Here is a 14868-nt window from a genome sequence, read left to right on the forward strand (position 1 = left end):
AAAAACGTCGTGACGTGTGCAGTCGTAAAACAACGTCATGTCTGTACAAGCAGCTTATGGCTTAGCCTAAAAGCTAACATCTTATTTTTGTTTTTTTTGTTTTTTGTTTTTGTTTCGTTTGGCGGGTCGGCTTTTGTTCTAGATGGAGACCCAGAGCCTACCATGAAACTCCGGGTACAGAATGACAGGTGAGCTGAAGCTTAAACGGGGCCTAAGAAAAAACATGCTAGCTGCTAATGCTAACGGCTAGCTGTGTGTAGGAAACGCTCATTTTACCTGTTAGCTGCTTTGGATCTTTTTTTTAAATTACTATTACTTGAAAATGTCTGGGGGGTTTTACCTGACGGTAGTTACGTTGGTATAATGAAGTGAGTTATGTGGAAATAATGTCAGAGTAATTCACTTTTGTGAACTTTAGCCAACCTAAAAAAGCAGATCTCCAGTCGCATTCGTGCCCCAAAGTAGCACAATACTGTCAGAGAGAAGTCTCGGCTGTTTTAGCATAAACAGTGCTAAACCCTTCATTACTTCTTAACACTTTATTGACGTCTTTACGTCGGTTGTCTCTGTCAGTTGACACGTAAATATGGCCGTGATCGTAGCTGCAGCGGGACACACTCTGACCGAGGCTCTTGTGTCTTAGGACTGATTCCAGAAGAGTACTGAAGCTGAGGGAGTCTCCTACTGTAATGCAGCCTAATTCAACTGAGCGGGGAGGTCATGCGGGAAATGGTTTATCCCTAACTCTGCAACCAGAGCTTTTCACCAGGGCACCTGTTAGTGGTGCTGCTGCCTCCAGCCCTGAGAGCAGTGAGGTACGAGTACCCATGACCGGAGAGTCCAGTGGAGGTGCGTCATCCAGGAGATGCAGGATCAACTCCCACAGCCACTCGCATTCACACGCACATAATCGGGGGCCCCCTTCCAGTTCAGAGCCCGAGCTTGACCCGCCCGACTCTGATCTGGACTCTGGAGAACCCAGCGCCTCTCTTTCTGAGCTACGCTGTCTCTTCCGCTGGCTCCAAAAGAGTCTTCCTTTCCTGGTCATACTGTGCGCTAAGCTGGTGATCCAACATGCTCTAGGTAAGCAGGAGTGAAGAAAGCAGTGTCACCACAGCTGTGAGCACAAGAACGCATGTCATCGTGTCTCTCTTCCTTCACCAGGTTTAGCAGTTGGGATTGGCCTCTTCACAACCTTTCTGTATGTGAATAAAAACATTCAAACTCAAGTCTTTCTTCAGGTGAGTCAGCAGCTGAAAAACTGTTGATTTGTGATGCGTTTATGAATATTAATTAAGTCCCTAATACGACATGTTGTCTGTGTGCAGGATCGTCACTCAAAGCTGCAGTGCATATGGCTGCTGCTCTTCCTGATCTCCTCCACCTTACTGCTTTACTACACCTTTTTCACAGAGACACTTTATCATTGGTAAGGCACGATCCATTGTGTCGCCTCACTTATCACTAGAAATAGTGTCCAACCTAAAAGTGGAGTGTGATCAGATGTGTTGAAGAGCATTATGTCGTTTAACCCGACTGTCACCCTTCCTCATAGCCTCATCCTGCTCAGTCCAACCATTGAGCCGCTGGGTTTCTGGGAGACACTCTGGGCAGTCGGCATCACCAACTTTGTAATAAAGTTCCTCTGCATGGGAATCAAGTGCCTTATTTTGCTGCTGCCCTCTTCACTGGTGTCCTATCGAACTCAGGTTTGATTTGTGGATTTATTCTCGACATTGTTGACTTAATGAACAAAACCAAAGTTGGCAGGGCTGGTTCAGTAGCTTAAGTTTGTTTCTCCAGGGCCGGTGGCTCATGTTGACTGAAGAGCTGGGTCAAGTCCACCAGGCTATAGCGCCTGTTCCACTGTGGTTCCGCTACCTAGTCACCTACCAGGAGACCGAAGGCACCCCTGGACTTACACTCGGGGTCCTGTTGGCTTTGCTCTACCTCATACTAAAGGTGTGATCCTACAGCTTGTATATTTTTTGTAGTATAAATGCTAAAAGGGTTCTGTTTCCTGTTGACAATTACATCGAAACCTGATGTTTTCTCTCCCTTTTAGCTTTTAGGATTGTATGGTCAGTGGACGTCTTTAATGAAAACTGGGAGACTGTTCCTACGAGTCGAGGTCAGTGTTAAACAGCTTTTATTTAAATTGTGAATTAAAGGTAAATGCAGATTGTGCTGAAGTGTCCATGTTATTTCTCAGTGCACAGGCACAACAGCCACGAGGAGTCAGTGTAACGAGGCTGGAGATGTCTGCCCCATCTGTCAGGGCGAGTACAGGGAGCCACGTGCACTTCTCTGTCAGGTAAAACGACACGTGCACACTTCCAGGGCCTGCTGTACGCTGCCACAAAAGTGTTGAGTCCCCCCTCATTTCTTTATGATTTGCTCCAAAGGAGCCAGACTTTTCTTTGGACATTGGCTGCTTTTTCCTCATCTTCAGTCCTGTTCTTGTGCCTGATCATTTTCAGAGGAATTTTTATTTCTTTTGTTTATTAAGCAATTTAAGGCTGAACTCTAAGTCATTCAAGCATAAAAACTCAAGGACCAGTGAATCAGTGTTAAGTCTTCACATGACACCCCGACAGTGAACCAGCTGAAACGGTTTCTGTTGGGACTTTGTTGCTGGCAGCCTGCCTCAAAACATTTGTTCCCATTTCTTTAGCTGAATCTATAAAAAGTTTACTTGTACATAGAAAATCAAGTAATGAGGGGTGGCTCAGGACTTTAGTCCTGTATTTGCTGCTACAGTGTTTGATGCTTCTGTAAAACACTTTCAAATGGTGAGGTCAGAGTGTGTACAGATGTTCCCTGTCAGATTTTATATCAGGCACACAGCTCTGACTGTGACATAGACTGTATATAAACCAGGGGTGGGGAACTCTGTCCTGCAGGTTTTAGATCTCACCCTGGGTCAACACACCTGAATCACATGATTAGTTCATTACCAGCCTCTGGAGAACTTCAGGACATGTTGAGGAGGTCGTTTAGCCATTTAAATCAGCTGTGATGGATCACGGACACGTCTAAAACCTGCAGGACTCGAGGCCTGGAGTTCCCCACCCCTGATATAAAAGATAAACGCAACCATTTCACTGCTGTGAAGAGCATCCATCATGGTGTTTCAGTGTTTAACTTTAATCTTCACCTGACAAACTTTCATCATTCAATAAAATTTGAAGGGACTGACTGAGAGCATAAACTCACCAGAGTAGCATCGAGTGAGGTAAAAAAGAAAGGGAGCATTTTCCTCTAGATCAGGGGTCTCCAACTCCAGGCCTCGAGGGCCGGTGTCCTGCAGGTTTTAGATGTGTCCTTGATCCAAAGCAGCTGATTTAAATGGTTAAATTTCCTCCTCAACATGTCTTAAAGTTCTCCAGAGGCCTGGGAATGAACTAATCATGTGATTCAGGTGTGCTGACCCAGGGTGAGATCTAAAACCTGCAGGACACCGGCACTCGAGGCCTGGAGTTGCCCACCCCTGCGTTAGAGGAATGCAAATTTAGGGTACCTTCATATCGGCTTTATTTATTTACTTTACAACAGCTACAACCGCCTATTTATGAAGTCTTGAGCATAGAAGTCCGCCCCACCTGCTGTTGGAAAATGTCTGCAAGGGGCAGCCAATCAGGACAAAGCTGGTGTAAAGAGTGACGAAGGAGCTAAAACAAACTTGAAGAAGTTCAGTAGCCCTTTGAGTGTAAAATGTGTTGATGTGCTTTCACTTCTCCGCTGTGCAGCACATATTCTGTGACGAATGCATCGCTCTGTGGTTCAACCGGGAGAAGAGCTGCCCCCTCTGCCGCACGGTCATCACCGAGAAGGTCTACAAGTGGAGAGATGGAGCCACGTCTCCACACCTGCAGATTTATTAATGGTTCAGCTGTGGGATACTGGTATTATTTTGTATGTGATATGTGACTTTTCATGGCTGTCGAGCCCCACTGACAGATAACGTCGTACACACTGTTTCATTAGTCAGTTAAAGGCCGGGGCCAGTGAAGGTACACGACCAGAGGCACGTTTCTGGCTTCTCTTGTTAAATCTCCAGCAAAGAATTTCTTATTTTCTCACCCTCGAGTATTTTTTTGATTTAAGTCGTTTTGCTTTGTGTTGCTTTTCTTCACCTTTAGTCTTTGAAACTTTCCTCGAATGAAAATTTCATTACTTCCACGTTTTTTTAATGTTTTGTGAATATAGGAGCATAAGAGAATTACACACAGCACCTGATCCCCGTCTTGTCTAGTGTTACCTAATTTGTGATCGCAACTATTCGATTCATCCAAACGAATGCGCCAAATAAAAGCATCTGCTTTAGTTGTATCAGTTTGAAATCAGGCTGCAGAGCTGACCTTCTGGAACAACTCATAGGTATAATTACTCATTAATATGTGCACACAGCAAACTTCTGCAGATGATTGTGATACTGATTTACACAAATTATTTTTTTACAGGGCTGACGTTGCCCCGTTTTTGTAAAAACCAAAGACTGGGAGAAACATCTATTTTATGTACAAAAATCATTTCACTGTTATTTTTATCCGCTCTGATCCATAAACTCTGATTAAAGATCTACATTTAAGTTAAGAGTTCTTGGCTTGATTTGTGGCACAAACTGTGAACAGCTTCCAGTTTATGGGAAAAAAAACTTGGACGTTATCACTGAGATTAGGGCTGCCACGATTAGTCGACTAGTCACGATTACGTCTACTATCAAAAGCTTTGTAAGATCACAAGAGACGCAGGAATAAGTAGTAGGATTTAAGAGTGTAATAACGGACTGAAACAGAAGATGGCAGCACTGCATGTACAAGGATGCCAGCTGCCGTTAAACCCCGAAGAAGAAGCTGTGTCCCAGAATTCATAGCGCAGCCCAGCTCAGTTTCCAACAATGGCGGCAGCTAGTTAGTTTTAATATTACTCTTATTATTCTTTCTGGGTCACAAAATAAACGTTTAGCATATTTTCAGGCGAGAATGTAGCTGTGTAAACCTCAAATATCTGCTCAGTTTATCAAGACACCACATATTTTCAAAAGCGCTCCGACGTTTTCAGAGACGTCTGTTAGCCACTAGCTCGATAGCTAGCCGGGGGCTAGGCTAACTAGAGCCGTGAGAACACCGGACTCCCGGCTAATCGTTTTCAAACCCACCGCCGTCTTTTGCTACTCAGGTTAAACATGATATATAAGTCACTTAGATAAACATGTTATTGTTTGGCTTTTTTTTAGTATTTTATTTGTTCCTGAGTAAATTGGTTTGGCTGAGATTAAAGTTATAGTTTTTACACAGCTGAATAAACGTCAAGCAGACAGCTGATTATCAGAAGTGTGAGATGCTGGAGAATTTACTCCGGTGTCCTGTTATATTTTAGATAGCAAGGAGTTTATTAAACTTCACCGAAACAATCTGCAAATTTCATTAAAATGTAATAAACTATCATCTTGTCTTTATTTTTAGTTTGCACATACCTTAAACACTGAAAGCTGTAAGCTAATGATAGGTATATAAGAGCAGATGCTGCTGGTGCAATAAGCTGTACGTTTTACGTCCAATGGATGATGATCTGATTAGTTGCCTAATCGTAAAAATAATGGGTGACTAGTCGACTATCAAAATAATCGTTTGTGGCAGCCCTACCTGAGATACACTGAAACATTCTGTTGCACCAGCAGGACTCAGACAGGCTCTGTTCATTTGTTTTATTTCAACTTCATTATGTACATGATACAGTTCAGGTGAAGGATTGACACAACAGAAATGTCACCAGTGACTAAAATATCCTTTTCAACTCGAGACATGTTATCAAGTAAGCTTGATAAAGTATGGTTCAAACATCTGTGTGTAAAATGCTCCTTAAACATACCTGAACAGAAGCAAAATGCACCACTTTTACATCACCGTGTCGCAGACACGACAGTCACACCGAACCTCCCACTCAGACCACGATCAAAGATATACACATCCTAGAAAGGCGTGACAGGACGTCAGCGTTGGTAATCAATCCCAGCCTTACACGCGCACACGCACTCACACAACTACACTATACAGCAAACTGTACATACATGATGTACTCTGTCAGCAAAGGCACAGTGCCGTTCCCATTGGTTTTTGCATCATAACATCATCTATCTTTCCACTGCAAAAGAAAAACTACACTTCAAGTTTTTGGCAAGGAAAGTCTAAAATGAAGAAGAAAAAAAAAGGTTTCAAAGTGAAACTGCCTCGAAATAAATACTGTAAGACGTTCGGCCTTTGAAACATAAAAAAAGCTGCATCTGAGGTTCTTGTAAGACTTTCTATGGAAATAAAATTACACTGTACACGATTATAATTGCAACAGAAGTCAAATCAACTTTTTACACATTCTGCTGCCCTATGTGAATAATACTACATAATAAATACATAGTTTGCATAGTGTAGACAACGAAGTGGAACCACAATGGCACTTGAAATAAATATAAACAAAGTAAGCGAGTGGAGTGGCGGCTGTTAAACACAGCTGCTTTACAGGAATGATCCAAATACATCAGCTCAGTCAGTAAAACCTAAAACATGACGTATGAACCAAAAGTTTCTGCACAGTTAATTTGTAGAAAAAGGCGCAAACTTCCTGTGTTGTTTTTTATGATTGCCAGAAAAATCCCCAAAGCTTCAGCTCGTTTTGGCCGAACGTTACAGTCAGCATTTGTGGATTGCAGGGAACAATTTCAAAAACAACAACAGAAGTCACTCATTTAGCTTTCATTAGCATTATGGGAATCTGAATCAGACCTTTGGTCATTTTTAGGATGACAGGGTTCAATGGCTTGACTCCAAAGGCTCATCTAGCAGCTTTACGTCGCACAAACACCCCAAACATCCCACTCTTAATAGATGGTCTATTCATACAGGCGTGTGTTAATACGCCCTTACGCTTAAAGCCATGTTACAATGCACAAAAAGCACAGTCACAGTACCTTAGACATGAATGCAGCTGATGTCAGTAAAAAAGGCAGTGATACCAATCTGGCTCAGAGTATTTTGGGTCAACATGCTTGTTGGTTTCCAACCATGCCAGTGGCAATGAGACTGCATGAGTTAAAAAATAAGAGCAGGAGATTTAAGTGACACACAAAGGCTTTTGGAGTCTGTTTACATTCAACACAAAGAAAACGAACAGTGTTTCTGGATCGGCGTCCCACAGGAAGCCCTCCAGTCAGACAGAGCAGTGCCAGCATTTGGTATCGACTGTGGTGGAAGTGATGCACTTGGCTGAAATGTCACTTGTCTTTTTATAGCTGCTTTCCTTCAGGCGCGCTCACCTACACCTGCTCTAAGCTCTAGTGATGAAGGCGATCTGACTCTGTCCTTCAAATATAAAGGACCTAACCCTGTGAAACGATGATCCAATAAATCTACTGACTGACAGCGCGATCCGAAACTTCACAGAGTGACTGTTCAGATGAAATGTCACGACGAGGAAGAAACAAACGCTCCTTATTAGAGATCCTTTTCTCACTGTGATGGAGTAGACTCGCCGTAAACACTACAAGTAACGTTACCCTAGACTCGAAGATAAAAGAGCACCAGTAAATCATACAATAATGCCAGTTGAGTACATCTCAATCACCTGAGCCCACTCGTCAGCTGGCGTCAGCACACGTTCGAACAGTTTGTCGAAGAGCACCTCTCTCACACTGCTCTGCTAATTTATAAACTGCTGATTAGCTGTGGCGAGTTACATAAAAAATAAAAAAAAGGCCCAGGCTAAGTCAGGAGGTTTCCGGCGGTTAAGGAGGGGAAGGCGCTGCTGGAAGAGCTGGTGATCGGCGTTGACAGCGTCAGTCGAAGTAAAAAAAAAAAAAATCCTACAAGTCTCTTTGAAAGGACAAAAGGAAAAGGAAGGGACACTCAAAGAGGGCCGGCGTTCGTAGGCGAGCCGAGCGTCATAGGTTCATTCGTAGGTGTTCGGGCCGCTTGGAGTTCATGGGGTACGCCTGCTTCTTGTAGGGCCCTACACTGATGCCCGAAGGGTGCCTGATGGGAAGCGGCGCAGAAGCCTCGGTGAAGCCGCTGCCGCTCGTGTCCATTTGCTCCACTGCTGAAACCTCCATGGGTTGGTCCATCGAGCTGCTGGGTGAAAGCAGAGACGGGCTGCCAGTCATCAAAGCTCCCCGGTGCCAGTTGCCCCCCCCCGCAAACTTCACCGGACTGAGGAAGAAGATATGACATACTTTGATTAGGCTCAAAGGCTGTTATGTGCACCGCACGGCTACAGTCGTGAAAAAGTACACCAAAGCACACCATCGTACCAGGACTTACGAAGACAAAAAGCAACTTGTTTATTTATTTAAATACAACCTGAGAATAAACAACATGACACAACAACGTTGCTTCAGTTCAGTAAGACTTCCAGACTTTGACCGGGTCATTAAACCACATTTAGTTTTCTTCTTGAGACATTTGGATGTAGGTTCCCTGATGTGTCCTATGAAAGGACCCATTTAGCTTTAGCTGTCGGATAGAAAGCTGCATATTTGGCTCAAGGACACTTTGGTACACAGGAGTTCCATAGTTGCTGCAAAACGAGCCCAAATCATTATCCCTCTACCGCCATGCTCGTCCGGTGAGTTATGGTGTTGTTGCCAGACGTCTTCATTTTGGAACATTGTTCCAGAGGTTTTGTGGCGTGTACAGATACGACTTTGCCGTGTTCTTCTTTAGAGAAAAGAGCCTTGTCCTTGCAACCTTTGCCTTTTTCTAATTGTACTATTATGAACTTTCCCTGTCGAGTCTGAGATGTGGCTCTGAGGTAGTGCACGGACTGACGTGGCTTTCCTGGGTACAATGACAGTTGTGCTGAACATTTCCTACTTGGGAATAATCTTTCCCACAGTAGAACGATTCACTTGAAATCATTTGGAAATGGTCTTGTGACCCTCTCAAAACTCATGGGCAGCAGCAACTGTTCCTCCTCAGCACTGTGTTAACACACATTAATGCTCAAGACCAGCAAACTGCCAAAACATCTGCCTTTATGGTGGATCAGCAGCATCGGGCTAATCACTGTTTTAATGGGAGCAGTAAGGGAGCACCGTCCACTGATTCTGCATTCTGGCTTCAAATTATTTTGTGTTGTTGTTTATCTGAGGTTGTATATAAATCATTTTAAGGTTGTTTTTTTTAATTTAATGTTCTTATTCATGCAACCTTAGACATGAAAGGATGCGTACAACTTCCCTATCCATTTTTTTATTCAACTCATTTAAGCTTTAATGACTTTAAATGCCTTACTGTTAGCCAAGCAACTTTAAGCTATTCACAAGGTCAGCAAGTGAGTCATCAGCATGAAGACTTGTTTTGGGAAATTTTTTAAATGACCAGTGAAATTGAACAGATCTGCAGAGAAAAACAACATGGCGTTACCTCACAGGTGTTCTCGGGCTTCCCGGGAACTTTCGCGGCGAGCGGACCTTTGGCTCAAAGGAGAACTTCTCTTTGACGTTTTCAAGCACAGATGGGGCTACATATGTGAAACCCTGGGGAAGGGGTGGAGGACAAAAACAGAAAGAGATCTCAGCCCACTTCAAAGACCATCTTTCCAAAAACAACCCACAGCTGATGATGAGCAATGAAATGCTGAGTAAACCATATCATGCAATGCGGTGGAAAAGTGAGTGAAGCTTCCAGGAAAACCAACAGGATTAAACCAGATGGGACGCATTAACTGGTTCTCGTAAGACCCACTTGTCGAAAAGGGGGGGAAAGAAACAAAACATGAAAAAAAAACCCAGTATGTCCAGAACTAGCTGCTGTTTGCATGTTTTCAGATAACACAGAAACAGTCAGTGCACCGTTTTCTATTAAAAACTCTGCGTCTGCGTAAATTTAGCAACATCAGCTTTGCACCAGATATTTAGCGTTTTCCTACCTTACATCATCCGACCACAAACGATGATCGAACGAAACTCTACAAAACACTGACACGCATAGAGCTTACCCTGCAACATTATTATACGCTCACCCACCGCTCTGTCAGGTATACCTGTCCCAACTGCTAATTAGTGCACATAACTAACCAGCCAATGGCAGGGCAGCAACTCTCTCATTCACACTAAACTCATACACATGGTGAAGATGACGTGTGAGGTTCAGAATGGGGCAGAAAGGTGATTTAAGCGACTCTGGTCCGAGTATATCTGAGAAACTGCTGATCTGCTGGGATTTTCCCACACCATCACCTCCTGAGTTTACAGAGAGTGGTCCAAAGCAGAAAATAATCCAGGAAGCAGCCATTCCCTGCTAATGCCGGAGAAGGCTGGCCAGACTCGACCCAACAGAGCACTTTGGATGTGTTGAAACAAGAGTCGCATCCCGGACGCAGCAGCTGTGTGATGCTATCCTGTCAATTAGGGCTGCTCAATTAATCGAATTTTAATCACGATTACGATCTGGGCTTTCAACGATCATTAAAAATGACTGAGCCGATTATTAGCCCCGCCCTCGTGCTTTACTCTCGCGCTGCTCTGTGTGGCAAATCAAGCGCACCTCTCTGCATTTCGAACACGCGTCACAACAATTAAGAGCGGCGGTCTCCAACCTTTTTTGCGCCACGGACTGGTTTATGCCCGACAATATTTTCATGGACCGGCCTTTAAGGTGTCGCGGATAAATACAACAAAATAAAACTAGTACCGGTACCGAAAAAAAGAAGATTTATTCATAACACACGTGAAAAGACCCAGGAAAACCGAGTAAACGATAAAAACGATAACAAAATAACGCTGAAAACTGATAAAAACCCTGAAAACTATACATTTCACACCTGAGCTTCAACTCTGGCGACCCGGTACCAAACGACTCACGGACCGGTACCGGTCCGAGGCCCGGAGGTTGGGGACCGCTGATTAAGAGGAGCCGAGGGAAGCTCGGAAAGCTCAGCAGAAGTTATTTGGAGAGGAGAGTGACTGCTGTTGGTTGAAAAGAGGTAAAAAAACTTGAGTGGTGTGGAAACATTATGGGTTCACGGAGTCAGACGTGGATCAAGTAGACACAGTGTGTAAACTTTGCTACAGTGTCGTAGCTGCACCACAGAGCATTGTTATTGTTAAATAAATATCGTCAAATAATTGAGATCTCAATTTCAGTGAAAATAATCGTGATTATCATTTTTGCCATAATCAAGCAGCCCTACTGTCGATGTGGGACGGCACCTTGTTGGGTTACCACAGAGAACTGAGTGTTCACTAACACTTGCAAGGTGTAACTAATGAAGTGGCCGGTGAGTGTACTTGCACTGCGGTCAGGTGGTCACATTAAAAGCAAAGCAGTTGTTTGTCCTTTGACTCCTTTCACATGAGTGACTTATCACCAACGATTAGTTCACAGAGTAAAAGGCACCAGTTACACACCAGGAAGACTTGATTGGCACTTTCACTGAGCATGGAGTCGTCGGGGCTGTCCACTGGAGTCTGACTGGTGAACTTGGAATCAAACTGGCTGACATCATCAGCTGATTGCTGTAAAAAAAATACAATAATAATCAGGTTAGTTAATGACCTTCATGGCCACATTACACAGGACATCTCTGTGTGGAAGACAAACTCACCAGAAATGGTTTAAATGGAGGCTCTACTTTGCGAGCAAGGAGTTCGTCCCAATTTATAAGGCGGAAGAACGTGTGGGCCTGGAAACATGACAGCTGTTTGTGTCTGTGTGGTTTTTTAAAACAGATTTTTCAAGCTCCGTCTGAAAAGCGATGCCTACCTGGACTTCAGCTGCATCTCCTGGACCGCCCCCGAGTCGCAACGAGGCATTTCTTTTCAGCAACTAGAAAAAACAAAAATATTTGTATTTCTGACAGCAGATCAGTGCTTTTTAACGAGACACAACATGGCGTGTGAAGCGTGTGGCGAGGAGCGAGGCTTTAACAGCTCACCTTTTTCAGAAGGTCCCTGGCTTCTTGCGTGAGGTAAGGTGGAAGGCTGAGTTTACATTTTAAGATTTTGTCTATGGTCTTCTTTCGGTTTTCACCGGTGAACGGAGGCTGAGGAACAGCAGCAGATTGGAAACGTTAGCTGAGCAGCGCGATAAGGACGCTGTAACGGTTCCGGTTACTTGCATTAGTTACGGCATTAAGAGGTTGACTGGTTTGTACTTACTGCTCCTGTCAGCATGTCGTACATGAGCGCTCCCAGACTCCACCAGTCCACAGCACGATTATGTCCACTCCTCATCAGGATCTCTGGAGCCCTGAGGAAGAAGAGGCAGAGGAGAAGGCGTGTCAAACAAGAGGCATGAATGTGCTGATGTGGATGTAAATCATCAGACTGTTTGCCATACATGTACTCGATAGTGCCGCAGAAGGTGTGGGTGACTGTTCCATCATGGATGGACTCTTTGCATAGGCCGAAGTCCGTCAGCTTCACGTGTCCTAGAAGGTGGATGCGTACAGAGGACACGTTAGAAGGTTCAAAGTTGTGTTTTAAGAGTTGAATGCAAAACAAGCAGAAGATATTTGCAAGAAAATCTCAGTTGGTGAAGGACATGCATCTAGGTCGGATGTAGGGCTGAGCGATATGGCCTAAAATTCATATCGCGATATAATTTGAAGCATGTGCGGTAACGATATATATCGCGATATATTCTTTTCTTCTGTATAACGTATTTTCCACACTATAAGGCACACTTACAATCCTTTAATTTTCCCAAAAATCGAGAGTGTGGCTTATGTATGAATTCTGGATGTGCTTACTGACCTCGAACCGATTTTGGCGAATCTGTTAAAAAATGTTTTAGTACAACTTTGGTAAGCCGCACTGCTTGATGGATCGTCAGAGCATTACGGCTGCCGCAGTGAGGAGCTTCACGGAGTAATCTGGGTCCAAAACTCCGTCTACTTCAGGTCCCAAAGTCAAACGAACACTAAGAGTTAAAAACGGTCTAAATTCTTTAATCTTTAATAAAATCATCAGCGTTGCTGCTTTACCAGGTGTAACAATTAAGTTTAACATCCAGGCATCCATGAAAACAGGATTTTGTTACATTTAACGAAGGTAGGTTAGCAGGAAGTTAGCTCGCTAGCTTCCATCTAAACATGATGTAGCATGTTCTGACTGAGAGATTTCTGAAACTAATTCAAACGTACAGCTCTGCTATCACTTCCAACATAAATGAAGACAGAAAACTAAACAGCAGTGACGTTTGTAGGGTTACTGAAGTTCGGCTAGCTGGTATATAATGATGTGCTACGTGATTGCTAGCGACACAGCTATGTTAGCATAACATTAGCACAGTGAAGCTGGAGGATGAACGCCAACTTTTTTTCCACTCGATAAAAGTTAACGTGAAGGATTCTGGTGGTCAGGGACAAATGCAATCGCATGGCAGGATGCTATACACGGGCCAAACTTCAGTCAGGAGAACAACTGAGATTATTCATCCACAATACGAGGTTAGTTATTAATATACTGCAACAACATGGGAACAGAGCAGCTGCGAGAGAATTCCCCCATATTTCAAAAGTGCTTCATCTCTTTGCTATGACTGTCACCATAATTTGCAGATGATAATGGGTTTAGCCGCTGCGATGCTTTCGACCAAAACAGGCGCAGCTTGATGACATCATCAACATGTGCTATCACGATAGAGCGGTATAGTCAAAATCTCTATCGTTGGCCAAATTTATATCGTTTCTATCGTATATCGTTTCTGTCGCCCAGCCCTAGTCGGACGTTTAGTAAGCAGCTCCGAGTGTTTCAGTACCGTTGTTATTGAGCATGATGTTCTCAGGTTTTAAGTCCCTGTAGATGATGCCTTTTTGGTGCAGGTGACCCAGCGCCATTGAGATCTCAGCCAGGTAGAAACTGTCAACAGAAAAAGAAAAACAACGCAGGTCCCATATTTAGTCGAATGCATTGACATTTTATCCATTTTTCCTCATTATTCTTCTATGTTTACGCACATTTTTTGCCCACGTTATGATGTAATGTTTACAGTCCTGTGCCTTTCTGCACTCAGTGTCTCTTTCATTATTCTAGGAATACTACTAACCCTGATTTGTTCAGCACTTTGGTTCATGGAGTCTCCATCTACAGACTGTGTTTATAAGACAAAAGGACAGTCCTACTGTTCCAGCTCAGTGTCTGAGAAACAGTCACCTACGTGCCTCCCTTCACGTAAGTCAGTTCCTCAAACTTTAAACTCCCCCGTGTGCCAATTTCCTCGATGTGATTTTTTTTCCTCGCAATGCTTTTTGGGGCTACAGTTTAAATACGTCCGTCTGCTCCAATCAGAACACAAGCAGCTACTGTTTGTCTCTTTGTTTTATTCCTAGAAATATTTTGGAGAACCTGTTTTTGACCGAATGTGAATCATAAAGTCACATCACTGTTAAGATGCCTCTTCTGTGGTTTAACATCCTAAATGCATGATGCTGATCATGCAATATGCAAACATGCAAGATGCAACTACTGTATAAAGCAGCAAATCAATCTGTTCAGCAAGCTGGTAGGAAGGACTAATGTGAAACATCACAGCATTACAGTCACAGGAGTTAGTGTGGAACAAACAAAACACACAACTTCACACGTCTGGTCAAAAACAACAAATTGTATGAATGTAGATAATGTTCCTCTCAGTGATGTCACTCAGGCTACATTCACTCTGCAGGTCTTGATGCTCAATTCTGATTTTTTGATCAAATGCGATTTTTTTGTCTGCTCGTTCACACTACAAATAAAATGCGACAGCAAACGCGCTCTAGTGTGAACGCTCAAAGCGGCCGCATGCGCAAAAGAAGACGTCACACACAACGCGCTCTGTTTAGACCCAGAGCAACAGTATGTTTGACTGATGGACCTTAATATAAAGACTTCAG

The 14868-nt window shown here is 43.6% G+C and overlaps 3 protein-coding genes across 4 annotated transcripts in view; 2 read left to right on the forward strand and 1 right to left on the reverse strand.

Annotated features, from left to right (window-relative positions):
- On the forward strand, positions 1 to 4591 carry rnft1 (ring finger protein, transmembrane 1). Its single transcript, XM_085174027.1, has 9 exons — positions 1 to 188; positions 644 to 1083; positions 1165 to 1241; positions 1329 to 1429; positions 1556 to 1709; positions 1804 to 1962; positions 2066 to 2131; positions 2213 to 2314; positions 3750 to 4591. The coding sequence occupies exons 1-9, from the start codon at positions 163 to 165 to the stop codon at positions 3882 to 3884; spliced, it is 1260 nt and encodes a 419-aa protein (XP_085030153.1). The 5' UTR covers positions 1 to 162; the 3' UTR covers positions 3885 to 4591.
- Positions 1 to 14868, forward strand: part of nherf4b (NHERF family PDZ scaffold protein 4b) — a 350895-nt gene that overhangs the window by 201471 nt on the left and 134556 nt on the right. The gene's annotated exons all lie outside the window — the stretch shown is intronic.
- rps6kb1a (ribosomal protein S6 kinase B1a) overlaps positions 1326 to 14868 on the reverse strand; it is a 27725-nt gene continuing 14182 nt past the window's right edge. For both annotated transcript variants that reach the window (XM_085174015.1, XM_085174014.1), the window contains 9 exons: positions 13755 to 13855; positions 12333 to 12423; positions 12152 to 12242; positions 11929 to 12036; positions 11757 to 11819; positions 11599 to 11676; positions 11402 to 11509; positions 9417 to 9529; positions 1326 to 8201 (listed from right to left, as the gene is read on the reverse strand). In XM_085174015.1, coding sequence (XP_085030141.1) covers positions 7937 to 8201; positions 9417 to 9529; positions 11402 to 11509; positions 11599 to 11676; positions 11757 to 11819; positions 11929 to 12036; positions 12152 to 12242; positions 12333 to 12423; positions 13755 to 13855 — 1018 coding nt within the window. In that variant the 3' untranslated portion in view covers positions 1326 to 7936. The remainder of the gene's footprint in view (positions 8202 to 9416; positions 9530 to 11401; positions 11510 to 11598; positions 11677 to 11756; positions 11820 to 11928; positions 12037 to 12151; positions 12243 to 12332; positions 12424 to 13754; positions 13856 to 14868) is intronic.

The sequence above is a fragment of the Neolamprologus multifasciatus genome, chromosome 10, assembly GCF_963576455.1.
Source record: "Neolamprologus multifasciatus chromosome 10, fNeoMul1.2, whole genome shotgun sequence".
Taxonomy (NCBI): domain Eukaryota; kingdom Metazoa; phylum Chordata; class Actinopteri; order Cichliformes; family Cichlidae; genus Neolamprologus; species Neolamprologus multifasciatus.